The sequence below is a fragment of the Nestor notabilis genome, unplaced genomic scaffold (genome assembly GCF_000696875.1).
Source record: "Nestor notabilis isolate BGI_N333 unplaced genomic scaffold, ASM69687v1 scaffold15676, whole genome shotgun sequence".
NCBI lineage: Eukaryota > Metazoa > Chordata > Aves > Psittaciformes > Psittacidae > Nestor > Nestor notabilis.
This window is the reverse complement of record NW_009931614.1, coordinates 112940-129917: the sequence shown is the minus strand read 5'-3', so window position 1 is coordinate 129917 and position 16978 is coordinate 112940. Positions and strand designations below refer to the sequence as shown.

Sequence of the window (16978 nt, the reverse complement as noted above, 5' to 3'; positions counted from 1 at the left end):
GAAAGAGAAAGGAGAGAAAGAGCTGTTCCTTGAAGTCATTGATTTGCAGGTGATTTCCTCCTAGGAGAGAATTTAGTAGGTGTTAGTAGAGAAGAGGCTAGGGAATCATGGAAGTGCCATGGTGTAAATAAGTCATCTGGATACCACTAGTACAGCTAGGTATTAATGCATCCTTTCCTTCTAGAGGGAAACTCTTGGTAATGTGACCCTCAGCTCTGATTCAGTGTCTTGGGCACGTACTTCAGGCAGTTCATGAAAACACCTAAACGTGTGCTTAAATTTGTGCATGCAGCTTTGGGATCTAGGGCATTCAGTAAAACCTCGCTGGTGTCAGTTAAGCAGTTCTGTGTGTGCAGAGTAAGGTTGACCAAGATGTGGTTCTTCAGGTGTGTGCCATTCTAGAGAAGTTCAAGTGCTGCCCTACACTGCCACTGTCTCATAATGCACGAGGTTTCTGAGGAGGTCTTCTAGGACATCTTGAGTAGAACCAAAGGAGTGCTAGCCTGGCTTTGGTATGAAGCATTTAGCTTTCCCTCTGTCAGGAGATATGGGAAGAGTCCCACCTCTCTGTCACCATCACATGTACCCCTGCAGACCACAGTCTCATGCTGTTGCATTAATGAGATTGTTCTCTGCTTATGAATGTAGCAGGGTCTCGTGAAGCACAGAAAAGAATGGCTTTGCACCAGGTTAGCATTCCACTGTACAGCTGACTGAGAGCACACTTTGAGCCAGTATTTAAAGCTGTAACAATCTGTCCAAACTCTGAGATTAAGAAATAATTTCAAATCTAGGCCTGTCTCACTTAGCTGCCCCCTCCTCCTCTGAAAGGGCAGCAGTCAGTTAAGAATTAACACCTAGTAATGTGACTTTTCTTTCACAGTCAGGCTCTTGCTGTACCATTTCCATCAATTTTGGCTTCCACATTATTCAGCTGTGCACCAGACAACTCTTTTGTTTTGTGCCAATTAACCCAGCTTGATAAATAGTGATTATGCATAATTTATACAGGATAATATTCTCATTGTTCCCTGTAAATAAGGCATTGGCTTAGCTGAGGGTACCAGTCTGTGATTTACTGTCAGATGTGATCATGAAGGTCCAGGAGGCTGGTAGCAAGAAGGACTCTTTGGACTGCAAGACATAAAAATGACACCAAGAATAAAACTAAATGGGGAGATGCATTCGTTTTTGATGAGGGAGTTGGGATTTTGGTTTCATAGTTCTGCAGTTTGCTCTTGTACTGAGTAGACCTCTCGATTCCAGTCCAGCTGTCACTGAAGGCCATGGGAGCTTCTTCAGTGACATTGGTGGGTGCTTTATTGGACCCCTAAGGAGCATGTTCAAATGATTTCCCTGGCTGCTAAAGCTGGGTTCTCACTGCCATTCTGATTCCTCTCCTGTGTTAACTGATCTGAAGTCTCCCGGACTGGTAAGGTGACAGCAGTGAGACATAGGAGTGGGTGAGAACTGCACAGCCCCATGAACCTTGAGTAAACAGGGGGAGGAGATACGGAAATGTGGAATGCAGTCCACTGGTCCAGAATGTGCTCACAGTGACAGTACTTGCTGGAATGCTATTGCATAGCCTCCTGGAAAGTGTTGGGGACTGTTGCTTTGGGTAAACTGGGCTGTCTGTCAGCCAGCACCATGCTCTGCATACATAGAGCCAACTGGAAACCCTCCAGAGCTGGAGGCTGCTTGCACAGCTGCTGTTTTGGCGATTGCATACCCTTTCTCCTTGGACAACCTTAATCCTGGCCTTTACCTCATGGTGAATTTTACCCAGTTCAGTGATTCCAGGTGTGTTTGCCGTTTTGCCTCTTCTGTCTCATCCTCTGTAATATATCCCCACAGGCCTATAAATGGCACCACCTCAGCAGACTCAGATCATCTTTCATCACACTGCCAGAGCCTTGTTTTGATTTATTGCCTTTCACCACAGTAGCCCAGAATGAAGTCAACTTCTGAAATCATTTAAGGAAGGATCTGCTGAACAAGCACACATTTAATAATATGCCTCTGCCTTTTTACTTGCTCCAAACTGGGATGTTCCAATGAAATAAGAAATCCCTTGAGAGTATGGGAGTGCTGGAGACAGCTGCTGCTGATTCGCAGCTCTGGGGCTCGGCACTGCCTTTAACTACTGTGCTTTGATGCAATCCTTCGTTCCGCCTAGCATCCTCATCTGTGGAATGCTGCTGTTTCCTCATGGGTGTGACTTACTTACTTTACCTTCATACCACAAAGTGCTTGCTTTTCTCTTAGCCCATTGTTTAAAGTATTGATGAAATACATGAGATGGAATGTCTCTGAAGATAGTAACAATGGGTACTTGGATACTCCCTGGTCTACCCTATCTTGTCAAATTCACATTAAAAGAACTTTTTTGACCATATCTTTTTGTTCCAAGGCAGAATACTTAATGGCTTGTGGAACTCTTATTAGTTTGTGTTTATTAGTATGAGTAAAATTATTAGAAACATTCATGATTTTATGTTAAACTACTAAATGTTACTATGTGTTTATTATAATATTATATATAATATAATATTAGTAGAGTATATTGGCTGCCTCTAAGTAAATGGCTGCTAAATTTCATTGTGTGTTATAACTGAATAACTTTTGAAAGAATAGGGGTTTTCATATTTTTCCTCTGGCCAACATTTTTAGAAATGTGCTTCAGAAAATAAGATACAGTTACAATCCAAAGTGATCACAGCATGCTGCTGTAACATAACAGATTAAAATGAGAAGCCTTTCAAATGGTACAACAGATGGAAACAAGTTATTTAACTCAAGCATGTGTTACATATTTGAGTTACATGCACACTGTCCATGTTTCTGCAGAGATTAGTCATGAAACAGGAGTTGGAGTCTCGGATGTGAATGCAAATGATCATTGTTCTCTGAGAATATATTTAGACTCTCCTGGGGAGAACTTTGCCAGGTCCTCTGGATCCCTCGCACAGCTCATCTTCCATGCTTCAAGGAGAAAGGAATGTTACGTGTATAGGATATGTTGTGTGTATAGGATAGACTAAGTCTTTTCCCAGTGGGCGAAAGCCTTCCATCCACATGTTTAATCTCTACCGCTCCCTGAACTTGAGGCCAGTGCTTGAACTTTTAACCATCCAGGATCGTGGCGCTGCCCATCAGGAGCAGAGCATTGGCTTTCCGTACTGCTGTTGCTGGCAGGGCATTGATTGTTCTGGAGAAACTGAGCAGAAGCATCTCTTCATCAAAGCGCAGAGGCAGATACCAATGCCTTTCTGTTTCTCTCCAGCAGCGAGTTTAACTGTCTGCGAAGAGAAGCCTCTTGCTGTTCCTCCTACATGATCCTTTGGTGTCAGGATCAGCGTAGGCAGTAAGCGGAAGAGCTCACAAGTAACACAAATCCACAGCATTTAAATCTGAGTTCTGCAGCAGTGCTACAGTCTTCTTTCTAAGAGCTTTTTGTTTTAAACTGTGTGGTATGTATTTGATGTCTTCCCTTTAAAAGGAATTCTTCCTTGTGAGCCGTTGGTGGGTGTGGTGGGATCAGGATGGAAAGTGGTCCGTTAACATTAGAACATCATGGCTTGCCAGGATGGTTTTAAAATAGAAAACTTAGCTATAATTTGTGGTGCCTGATCTGGGAACTTAAACTCCATTTTGTAAAGACAAGCAAGATAATGTACTATTCCGATCAGCACATACTTAAGTATAGTCCTCAAATGCCAAACATGTTTCTTAAATCATCCTCAAAAAAATAAAGTTAATTTTTATGGCACGTATAATGCCTCCTCTTGCCTTGAATCCATTTTAAGCTTTAAACCCCTATTTTGCTTCCCTCAAACTCCAGTAGATTATACTTCAAATTGAGCCTTGATAACCTGATTCATAGCCTTTCAAAAGGAATGAATCCATGCTGTTTTAAAAAATCAGTGTGTAATAGTGATCCCCGTTAAACAAAATCTGTTTATAATTTGGACCTACTGATAAGAGCCTGTCACTTTTCCTGGAAACTGGATGGATTGACTCCTGGTTTTCTTCCACTGTCAGACATGAGTTGTACATAGTTGTCATTCTGAATGACAAGTGATTCATTTATTACTTCATTTAATGAAAAGTAAAGCATTACATTATAATTTGGTAGGTTTGCAGGACCAGATACTCAACTTGTGCTTAAGTTCATCAAGGTTCTACAGTTTTTTTATTTTTTCTAGTGTTGTGGCCAATAACCTGAAGACTGAGGTAGCTCAGACTCTACGTGGTCTTAGATTTGGAAGCAGCTTGGGAACTAAACAGTAAGCACAAGTAGCATAACCTGTTCCAAGCTACTTGGGCCATCTGCAGTATGTTCTCTGACCTTTCAGAAAGCTAAGCACAGCTTTCTTGGGACAATCAAGGTTGTGTTCAGACTGATTTTCTGTCTGCATTACAGTTTGGTGCTCAAGGATGTCCTTGTTATTGACATTTTAAATATATTAGCTAGGGATTTTTTAAATACCAAAGCTTTTATTTGCATATAGATCAAATTGGCATTTTGGGGGCAGAGAGGTTTTGATCCTGGCTTACCTTTTATCCAAGTGTATGCTAATGGATAACGTACATCAGACCTGAATGCACTTCAGCTACTTTTCTGTGAGTGCTTTCTGAAACTGTGCCTTTCTCAGCCTTTCTGCCAGAAAGGATCTGAATTCAGATATGCACTTCTTTCTTGTGAGACGTCATTGCAGCTTTTGACAAGCATCTATTGGCATTATGGTGTTCATGAGACTTGGTGCTGCTGATGTCCCTACTAGCACCGTTACAACCTAAATTACCTGGTTTTATTGTTGCAAGCTGGCATTTTTCATATGCTCATAAAAATCACACAAATGTTTCAGTATGAAGAGAAGATCCCTCACACAGCAAATTCATGTACATTGTTAGAGTTTTATTTGACTGTAGCAGTATATATAAAGGCCAAAATGTGTAAAGTTTAATGAGTTGAGTCAGGTATGTCATAAATAATTTTACATACTAAGGAAACCAAGGTTGTGGTAATGCCCTTGTAAGCACCCAGCACCCAGGAGCTGCAGTTGTGATCAGGCCTCAAATCGTCCTGAAAAATGGGTAAGAAATAAAGACTCATTTAATACTGGAGTTGTGATCAGGGTGACAAAATTCATCTTGAATGGGATTTTGACCAGAGAGTGTTTGGAGGTGCGCATTGTTTTTTGGATTGCTTTCCAGTAAATGATTTGTAAAGTATGAGTAGATTAATCCTTATGCCTTTCATTTGCAGTTTAGTAATCCCCCCTCCCAATGCCTGAATGTACTGGGTTTATTTTATTGGCTCTTCTAAAAAGAAATGCAAACTGAAGGAAGTGTGTATGTTTGAAGAAGGCACTAGATAGAACAAAGCAAACAAAACATACTTCAGTTACATCACTGGGAACACTGTTGCCATAAATAAACAAGAGTAAATCATGATTTTGTTTTGCATTCTGCTGTGAGGTTTGGGGTTGGGCTTTTGTTTGGTTCTGGGGGGATGTTTTTATGTTTGTAAGAGCATGTCCTTTTTTAGGTAGGATGAGAAGTGATCTCATAGCCAGTATGTCAGGAGGATTTGTATCTAGTTCCAAGTTGTAACTTCCTTGGTTCCCTCCCACCCCCAACAATATTCAGTATTAACTATTTCAGAAATGGTTGTTTTCAGAAATGCTTCTTTTCTCAGCTGAATTTTAAACAACTCAGTGGAATATTTAGTTCTTGGCAGAATTCAGTGTCTTAAAACTTTAAATGAAAAAGCTAGTTTTATTGGTTATGGGTAAATGCAGTTACTTCTTTTTTAATTTTTAATATGATGGGTTTGTCTTTTAAAGGAAGCTCTCAAGTCTGGTTGCCTGGAGCCCCCCAAAAGTAGCTTATTCTGCATTCAGGGACATTGCTGTGCTGACCTCCTCAGGGTTTAAGGTAGAGAGAATGTGCCTTTTCATTCAGGGTATTGAAAGGGAAAGAAAGCAGCATAGGCACTGTTGGTCTCTCTGAGAACCTGTATGCTTACTGTATGAAGGGACGTTAATGATAACTCTTGCATTATTACAACAAGGAAGTCATAGGATGGAGCCTTATATAGAAAATAGTGATTGCACTGAGATACACTGCAGATTATTCCATTATAAAGTACTTCCATTAGTCTGTTGGCAGAGGCTGGAGTGAGAATTGTCTGGAATCCAAGACAATTGGCAGAAGAAAGTGGAGAGAATAAAATTATTTCACAGCTGAGGGAAACACAGAACACAAAAGTGAGGAACTGGTATGAGCAATGTGCAATAATGCCAGCTGTGATTGTGCTGCTAAGGTGCCTTTCATCCCAAAGAGCCATGTGGTTATCAGTAAGGCAGGCCTCACAGTGCCCCTTTGACAGGCGTTAATTCTGTCAGACCTACTTTATGAGAAATTGATCTGAACAAAGGGGAAATTACTTGTCTAAACAAACAGTAGTGAAGAAGGAATAGTGTTTGAGGTATTGTAACCTCCAGCCCCTGATTCCAAACCTATCAGGCTGTTAGATCCCTGGGCAAAGCACACTGTGTGTCACACTTGAGAGCATCCTGCCAACTTTTACAAGTCACTTGTTATGATACCATCTAGCTATCATAACAAGTGTATTAAGATCCACCCATTAACATATTTCTTTTGTTGGCTTTATACAATTTTTTTTTTTAAACAAGCAAAATCCAGACCTACTTGTAAATGTTCCTGGTAATGCTTCAGTTTTTTACAGTAAAAACTGGAAGTAAAAAGAAAAAAAGGAAAAGAAAAAGGGTGTCAGAGAAGTTTTAACTTCAGCTTCCAGGCAATAGACACTAGAAGTGTCAGAGCCTATACAACCTTGCTGTGTCAGGAGTACTCAGAGTCACTAAAAGGTAGAAGAACTAAATACCATTAGAAAGCAAAAAATAAATTTAAAAAAGACACAATAACTTGTGTGAAATGGGGCATCTTTTGAGATTCTGGCCTGGAGCCTGAGTGAAAAAAAATCACATCTGGTTAATCTTAGCGGGTTTCTGTGGTAGGCCTGATTTGACTGGGGGGAGGATGGAACTGCTAGCAAAACAGAAGACTGTGTTCATTGAGTTACACTGGAGTTTAGGATGTCTCAGAAACCAAGATCTTTTCTTTTTTTTTCTTTTTTTCTTTTTTTTTTTTTTTTTTTTTTTTTTTTTTGAAGTATATTCTGCTCCCCACTGTGATCACTGCCTCTGAGCATCATTTTCCTTCCTTGACAGGAAACACCAGTCTGTCATGACCTGAAAGTTCCTTGTCTTCTCTTGACATGCTTGAGAATTCACAGGCTTCTGTCATACCATCCCTTCCTCTCCTGAAAACGATGGCATGTGGCAGCTGTCTTACTCTGAGAACAAGCCTGGTGTTCAGTCTCCATTAATAAATACTCACCTTGCACCTAATGCTAAAATAACAGCTTACTGTGATCCCCTGTTAGATTACTGCTGCTCTGTACCTTCTTTGTGGAGGCTGCAACTTTTTCACATCAGGTTATAAAGCAACCTGCCTATGTGCTGTCCTTGGAAACAGATGCACATCCATGGTATTAATATCTATAATTAAGAGCAGTTTCATAAAGGCAAAAAACCCTCTGCTTTTGGTTGGTTTTTTTTGCTTTTTGAAGAATGAGTTACATCAAGATTTGTCCAAATCACATCTTTAGCAGCCAAAGTGTGTGTTAGACCATCTGCATTGTTCAAATAGGGGAAAACAAACATAAATTAACTGTGATTAATTAAGGAAAAATACCAAAATTCTTACTCAAACATGAGGATTGTTCTGACTGTCAATAGAAAGTAGTTTGTAAAAAGGAGCTTAAAGGTGGGGTTTAGTTAGCCTTTTTTACGTTTTTATTATGGCTTAGTGATGTTAGTACAATAATGTCATTAAAATGACTGTAATTACATATTTGGATTTTGGAAAACAAGTAACAAATATGGCTGTGGGTTCATGGATGATCATTGAGTTCATCTGGTCACATAGGAGATTAGGTCACAAACTAAACAAAAGACCTAATGCTACAAAACTGTAACAAAATTGTGAGTTCAAAAATGCAAATGAGCAAGGTGAACCAAGATAATTGGCCTTTTAGTGTCTCCTTATCAAACAAAAGGTTATTTGTCTTTTAAATGGGCCAGTAAAATAGAATTGGCACCCTACAGTGCATGCAGAAGAGAGAGAGAGTCAAGAAGAAATAAGCAGAGGAGTTCAAGAGATTAAGAGTTTTCAAAACTAGCAGAAGACAGTGTGGAAAAGAGTTAAATCTTGAAGATCTGCAGTGAATACAAATGTGAACAAGGGGAAATCAGACTGGGCAGGGAGGTGCACTTGGCAGAAGACATTGTTGGTAATCCTCCAGGACTTTTAGGAGCTAAAAGTTTGCAAATATCAGGCCAAATCAGAAACTCTCACCTGCGCTGGGATGCTCCATGCAAGCAGCAGCCCCATGTTGGCTGTGAGGTATTATCTGGTGACGGTCCTGGTTCTGGTCAGGTTGTTCACAGACTGATTGGGTATGGTTTTTGCTTGGTTGGTTTGTTTGTTCGGGTTTGGTTTTTTGGGAGGAGGGAGGGATTCACAAATTGAGAACGGACTCTGCGTAAAAGAGCACAATCTGCAATGAAAACAGATAGTTTAATTCAGTGTTTTAAAATAGCCAAGCAAGACAGAATTTTGTCCAAAGGACAAAGACCTTGCACCATTTTCAAACTGTTGACCACTGTGCCTGGGTTCCATATCTCTGAGAACAAGGAAGAGCACAAACTGGAACAGTTCTCAGCAGGTTGTCAGCACAGTGCAGAGGAACTGGTCTATGCTGGAGTGAGCCACTGTCAGTTACTTTTAGCATTGCACCTATTCTCTCTGCTGACTCTGTAGGATGTAGGAACGAGCAGTCCTAATAAAAGCTAATCTCTATTCTTCATTATAGTCCTACACTTACATGGTAGACTTTCCAAGCCCCCTTGTGACTCTCTTTTTTTTTTTTTTCCCCCCCAGATAATGTGTCCTTGTAAATCTGAGAGATTTCAGTGGAGTCACACCTCAAAAGTATTCCTGAGCCTTATACCAATAAGAAATAATGGGCAAATCCAGGATCATTTGAAATACTTTGGGTTTTTAGGGTTAGGAGGCATTTGAGAATATATTTTGTTTGCATTGCAAGAAGGGATGTTTCCTGAAATATTAGCTCTTCTCTGCTTTCTCTGCAGTACAGATCTACATAAAAACCTAGTGAACTAGGCCATTAATAAATATGTAGAAGGAGTGAGGTACTCGCTAAGTGTATGTGAGGACACCCAGCTCTGCTGGCCCCACTTCAGTGAATATTCCCATGGAATTAGAGAGTTTACATGCCTTTGAAATGATTTGGAGACTGCCAGACTTTCTAATGTAGTCTTTATTTTTCCCTTTTTTTCACCTGTAAGTTAATGCCTTTTATTTCTTACTTCAGCAGGTAATTTTTATGGTAGCTTTTCTACTTTATATCGTGCTGGTATATAGTTTAACAAAATACCTTTTGAAACAGAGTATTTAATTCCTCAGTCATGCCTCTGGGAATAAATTCTTGCTGTATTATGATTTTTTTTTATATCTTTTCTCTGCTGTGGTTGAGAACTTCCACAAACTTTTCTTTCGGAAATCACTACTTCTTAATCCCTCTCTGTGCTTGATGTGCTTCTCTCCTGTCTATACCAGCTGTTATTTGCTGCTGGTATCTGTGACTGGTCGTGTCCACTTACAGTGACTTGAACAGTTAAAGAAATTCCTTAATAGCATTTCTGGTTTTGCATCTGGATCTCCAGGAAGAAAATTGCATCACACCTGACTACCTATTTGAGGTGTTATCCATGATGCTGTCAATGAGCTGATATTGTGGAGAATCCTATTTAAAATTACTTCAATAGGCTTTAGTGATTCTGAATGGTAGCATTTATGGTAGGAAATGTTTCATGGTAGTGCTTTCAGAAGTAACGATGCTGTATATTTCTGCATAGAAGTCATGTCTTCTTTACTGGTAGTTGCTTCCCCTTGCTTTTTGCAAAGTTAAATATGCAGTTTTGGCAAAAGTGGTTAATGGGGCTGGTTGAAAATTGTTAAAGCCGGTTCTTGACAAGTAAAATTGTTAATGCTGAATGAACATTTTTCTGGGAAACTTACTTTCATTAGACACCTTGCCCATCCGGAAATGCTTTGATCTAGAAGTGCTGCTATGCTGTAGCATATTTCAGTTGTACAATCTCTATTGTACAACTGGACCAGAACCCCAGTATCTCACATATCAGGCTCCCTTACTATCCCTGATGCAGTCTCCCTCCATGGAAAGAACCCATGATCATAAGAAGTTTGCTCTGTTTCTGCAGAGTTAAACAACAAACTTTTCCCTGCAACTCCCATGAATTTGATCACGTTTATAAATTGAAATACTTTCATTTTTGTCCAAAATGGTCATTGTTCAATCTCTATGAAGTATGGAAAATGAAATGTTTCCCCCAGATAAGTGCACGTGAAACAAAATAGCTTTGACTGCATTTTATTATTTTCTGGTACAGGATGAGTTCCTCAGGACACCAGAATGGTTAATGACTAAAAGCCTCCAGGTTAAGAGATACCAGTTTTCGTCCCATGAAGCAACAATATGTGTTCCTCATTTGTGTTGAGTTTAGAGTCATTAATGAGCCATGCATTTTCCAAATTGCTACTGAAAGATTTTAACACTCAGTTAAGAAGCCACCACAATTTCTCACTGAAAAAGACTAAACACACGTTTCATACAGAGATTTCAGAGTTGTGGACTATAAAGGAGTAAATAATCCAGATTTCTTTGAATCAGATCTGAAGAAACTTGGGGTACCAGGGAAAACTACACCTTAACATCTTGACTTTTAGGCAGACCTGGCGTTTGTTACATAGCTACAAAAAGAGTTCTCAAGGTGCTGCTCAAGGGAGGGAAGGTATTTTATGGACAAGCAATGTAATCCTATGTTTGGTTTTAAAAAATATGGAGAGATTACTGGATTATAACAGTACAGCAGGACAAATTGCAGTCAAAAATGTGGTCAGACCAGCTTAATTGCTACAAAGTTGGTAAAACTCTCACTACACTGAAATCAGTATGTATTATCTCATGAATTCATTCCATCTGGTGCATGATAAGGGAATAATTTCAGGATTTCTTAGCTTACTTCACAAGTTTGTTTGTGTTCATTATATGTCAGATTTTAACACCCCTGTCTCTCTTTGTTAGTCTGTTCGCAGTTTTCCAGAGGAGTTTATGCCATCTTTGGATTCTATGATCAGATGTCAATGAACACACTGACGTCATTTTGTGGAGCGCTTCACACATCCTTCATCACACCCAGCTTCCCGACAGATGCAGATGTGCAGTTTGTCATCCAGATGCGGCCAGCATTAAAAGGAGCCATCTTGAGTCTCTTGACTCATTATAAGTGGGAAAAGTTTGTGTACCTCTATGATACAGAACGGGGTAAGTACCATCATTTAAAGTGATTTTTCTATTTCATAACGTGCTAGAAGTATTACTAGAAACAGTATGTGCAGGCCAACCCAATTTTCTTTTGGATGCAGGTAGGATATTCTGATGGTCCTAGAAAGCAGGTTTATTCTGAAGAAACTAAAATGAAAGGATAAATGAAAAGAAGGCATCTTCATATTACTGATCATTTGTAAAGAGATTGTCTGGAGGAGAGTGTTAGCAGTGTAAACATTCAATTTGGAATACCTGGTTTCCATGGAGCCACAGACTCAACACTTGCCAGGGGTTTTGAGTCTTTGCACAATAAATAAATTTGGCACTATGAATTAGGCTGTTAAGCAAGACCTTCCTCTGTGCGTGACATCACAAATCCCACACCACTTTACATAAATGCACGTTTCTCCTGTCATTGGACAAAGACGCTCTATGCTAACATATACTCTGGAGATGCCTGGGCATCAATAATGATCTAAGAATATAATGCGTAAGATGCTTCAGGGTTCTGCTGGAGAAAAGATGCTCTAGATACGCACATGGATATCCAGAGATGAATTTAAATACATGACAAGAATTACCAGAGATACCTTTTACTAAATGAAAACATATTAAACCCAGTTTTTTCACATTTAAGCCAATTGTTAATGTGAAGAAGCCCCAAAGGTAGCAAATCCTGTCAAAAAGAGATCTAAGCATCAGAAACCATTTTCTGTGAGGAATCTTGTGTATTTCTGTGGAGCATCTGTCACTGCCTGCTCTCAGTGTGCAGAATTTGCTTGGTTACAGATTTCATCTGGGTACCATTTTCTGCATCAGATAGGTGTGCCACTGCCTTTCTCACCGGCTTTATGATTAACAACTCCAAGACTTTCTTCAGATCCAGGGGGTGTGGATAGAGCCAAAGCAGCTTACATTCTATTCCATTACAAAGTTCTGATACCCTAGGCTACTGCGTATTGATAAAGATCAAGTCTTCAGTGGCTGTGCCTTTCACCCAACTAAGGATGTACCCTATGTTAAAATTAGTAATGTTCAATCTGATCTTGCATGACAAGAGTTCAGAGTGATTTCAAGGTGTAAAATATTTCTAGTGTTGAAAAACACTAGCTGTGAGATCAAGTAGGAAAGTATGAGAAGTAAAGAATGTCATTAGTTTTTAAATCTTTTAAAATCACTGGCCAAACATCTGTATTTCTGGTTTACTCCACTTTTAAGTGAAAGCTCCTGTGAATATGCCGTTTGTCTGAGTAGGAATGGTTTGATGTGACCAAATGTGATAAACTTACACAGCATGTGATAAAGTAAAATGTTTTATGTTCAAGGACTGATGATACTTAACATGGTTAAGACTAATAAAGCTTGTTTTGGGTAGCAGTGCATCAGTCATCCAATATCATGCCTAATGAGAAATTTGACACTTCGAACTGGAAGAATCATCCAAAACAGTGGGAGTTTCACTAGAACTTTTCCAGTTGATACAGCTGTCAGTCTAACTGAGATAGTAACAGAAGTGTTGTGGTTTAAGCCCAGCCAGTAAGAAGACTTAAGGGAAGACTTGCAGTCTCAGTGTGTACAATCTTTAAGTAGGCACAGTCTAGTCAAGAGCTTATTATGATGACTAATCTCTTTGGAACAGTTTAGGTTGTGTCTAGGCTTCATTTTGCCTTGTTCACGCTAAGATTTTAATCCTAGGTTAAAACATAGCTCTTGCTGGCAAGATTAGCACCAGGAATCTGACTTTACCCCTGTTGCCTTCTGCCCCTTGTCATGACTTCCTACTCACATCCTACTCGGAATCTTACAGTTACTAACCAAAATCATGTTGTGAACCTACTGTGGCTCACACGCATGTTATGCTAGCTGTATGTTATCTCAGACATTCAGGCTGTCAGAGAGCAAAATCTGAATTAGATGATGGCACGGGTGACTGTAGGATTATAAAATACAGCTCAGGTTTAAAAGATAAAGGACAGCAATGTCTTTAGGATGGAAGAGGTATCAGTGCATATAGGTAGCTTGATGAAGTTGTTTGGAATAAACTTAACCACATCTTAGCTGTCCTTCCTATACGTACATCCTTGTTGCTGTTATTTGGTCACATATTTGCCATCTGCTAAAACAGGAACACAGATGAACAGGGAGAGGCAGGGCAGTTAGGTCCAGAGAAATAGACATTAGATTCCTTTGTTTGATGAGCAGTAGTTGTGAATGACAGCACCTGAAACATTTGGCAGTTCCAGTTGGCTGCCTAATTTCTTGTATTAGGCCTTCAAATACAAAAAAAATATCTCTAAAATTTGAACAATAATAATAGCAAATAACTCCTTGGGTCAGGTACTGAATAGGCTGAACATGTTCCTTTGCTGAGACACCACTGGAAATGAAACCATTAGATGTCACAGTTTTTAATAATTCCTATCTTAGATACTTAATTGCTTTGGGGCACAAACACTGTAGAGAGAAGGTGTTAAGCAGTTTACTGTCAGTTCCTGAAATAAACTGTCATTTAAATACTGCCTTTCTGGGAGTGTTATTACCGCACCGACTTGTTCTAAGAATCTGAGAAATCATAAAACATTAGACTACTCCTTTTTATGTTGAATATTAGTTATGGACTAAATTGTTCTTGCAGTTTTACAGTGTTCTGCTGAAGCAAAACACTGGTGTGTATTCACAATTAATAAAAACCACAGCATATTACAGATGCCATACAGAACTGAATAAGCCTTCTGGTGTTTTTTTTACTGCTTATTGAACTGTTTGAGTTTAAGTTTAGGAGACTGGAAAATCAGCTTTATAAAATTGTTTTCCTTAAGCAGTGGCTCTTTTCTTCTTTGCCATCAAATAATATAATCATATGGTTTCCCACTTGGTGACATTAGGCACAATGCTGTGATGCTTGGCTCCTGCAATGAAGACAAAAGATAAATCTTAAACAATAGAATAAAGTTAAGATCTATAATTACATAGATAGGTGCTGAAGCTTTTGATCCAGTGGGTTATTGTGTATGTTGTATATGTTTATATTTTTAAGTACTTTATTTTCTGTTGCTATGAGATGACTGTTGCAGATCGTGCTCTCAAATGTGTATTTATGTGCAGGTGCAAAATTCAGTTTCTTAAAAACTGCTAAAGCACACAGAAAGAAAGATAAAATGTGAGGTTTATGAATTCCAGCAGCAAGAATTATGTCTTATCATTTTTTATTTCAGTTGCTGGACTTATTTTTCTCTGAAGAAACTGAAATTTAAGGGAAATACCAAATTGCATGTTCTTCTCCTAGTGCCAGCAGGAAAAATAAATTATACTTTACAGAGAATAATGATGCATTAGGAAATGGCTGCTAAGGGAAGGGCGCATATCAGCAATGTATAGAGGAAATAGTCATGTGTTCATTCCATGCCACATGCTTTTAGTTCATGTGAAAGGGAGAGGCAGGGTTGATTTCTATTTGTATTAGCTCACATCAGTAAGTTGACACTGTTGGTTGCTGTGATGCGTGCAAAATATCTGATTAATTACATGGTGCTAACTGCCTCAGTAGGTTTCCCTGCAGTAGAACTAAGACTAATTAAGATTATGTCAGGATGAAATGAGATGGGGTTACATACAGAAAGCTATTAAGAATTTGGGTAGCACTTGTCAGGAAAGTCACCTTTTGCATCTCATGCTGAGGATTATGTTTCTTCAGAAACCTCAGGTTTATTTCCATTTGCCAGGTCTGTTTCTTTTCTTGCTTTCCTTTACTGTAAATCAGATGTTATTCCGCTGAGTCAGTGAACCAGAGTAACACTAGTATGAATGTGTGGAGAGGTAAGCTTGTGGTTTTCATAGTCAATGTTACATGAAAGTGTGAAGTCCTCCTCATTTAATTACAAAAATGGTGTGGTAGATTGTAATACTGAGGCTTTTGTTTGTTTAAATTACCATAAGATTTCTTAAGTAATGTTTCACTTTATTTTTGCCCAAGAAACACTGTTTTTTGCAGATTTTTCACTTTCCAGCTCAGTACAACACAGGCATTTTGTCCTAAGTTGCTTTGATTTGTCATACTTACTATGCACAAAGACATTTAAACAAAATCACACTAACTGGTTTCGTGATGTGCATCAAGTCATCTTCTTCTTCCTTCAGATCATAGGACAGGGAAGTGACTGACACGGTGTAATGCCTTCCTACACAAAGGGAGCTCAGTCGAGACAGAGGTACAGATAGATCACAGTTTTCATGTCATTGTAACCAAATACCTCTCTAAATCTGAAGTTCTTCTGTTAGTTGGTTTTGATCTAGTCTGTCAGTAAGTATCTAGTGAGACCTAAAATATCAGGGTGGGGAGGAGGAAGCTTTAGTAAATAGGGTTATTGTTGTCTGATTCAGTATCCACGTTTTAATCGGTTAACACTGGCTAGATGAAGTCTGAGGCATAGAACTGTTCATATAAAGCCCCAGGTTATGTGGCTGAGAAGAGTTGAAAGTATCTGCTTTAAAAACAATTACATCTTTAATCTTTGCTCATGGCCGGGGGGTTGGAACTAGGTGATCTTAAGGTCCTTTCCAACCCTAACTATTCTATGATTCCTTACTGCCAAAAACCACAAAAAATTGACCTGAATCATGATCGAAAGGGTAAGGATGTAGAAGGGCTGAAAATACAGCTTCAGAAAATATAACCTGTTCTATTCATTTTAGCTATAAAACCTTCTGGTGTCATGTTGTGTAAAGAAATGCCAGGTAAAGAGGAAAGAAAAAAAAAAAGCTACAACTAAGCCTCTTGATGATTAGGCATAAGGCATCAAATTGCCTTAAATTAGGTTTAGTACAAGGCAATCAGGTCTGATTCACTGCTTCTGCTGAAGACAAAGAATAACTCTTCTGTTTAGTTCTGCTTTTACAAAATGAGATTAGTTATCTGTTGCTATCAAAGGACAAGACACTTCTGTACTGCTTTCCCTGGGGAATGAGAGATTGGAGCTGATAAAAGAAGTGGTATGTAGAACTAGGCTTATTATATCTTCCACAAAATTAAATTGATGGATTTTCTTTTTTCTTTTATGAAATAAGAGTTGCACTGAAAATTACTGATACGTAGAACATAACATTTTTGGCAAAACATCTGGGTAAGATGGATTTTTGTGGAGTGTAAAAAGACTGCTTTAGTATCTGTTGGATTCCTAGGGATTTTGAAATGTCAGGTTGGGGTGGACTGAAAACAGCAATGAAAAATGTAATCCAACACAGAATTACTCCTGCTTATAAGCACCTTCCATCAACAGGCATGTGCAACAGAACTCCTGGAACTCCTCCTTCCACACAGCTCATTTGTTAAACTCTGTATTATCTTTCTGCATGTCAGGAAGTTTTATTGTCATTTATAAAGATCATTCCCCAGTAAAGGGGAAAAAATGAAACTGATGGTAGCAGCTACACCGGCATTAGTAAACCCTGAAT

The 16978-nt window shown here is 39.0% G+C and overlaps 1 protein-coding gene across 1 annotated transcript in view; it reads left to right on the top strand.

Annotated features, from left to right (window-relative positions):
- The window catches only part of GRIA3 (glutamate receptor, ionotropic, AMPA 3), a 145423-nt gene that overhangs the window by 21820 nt on the left and 106625 nt on the right, over positions 1–16978 (top strand). The window contains exon 2 of the mRNA XM_010015997.1: positions 11285–11524. Coding sequence (XP_010014299.1) covers positions 11285–11524 — 240 coding nt within the window. The remainder of the gene's footprint in view (positions 1–11284; positions 11525–16978) is intronic.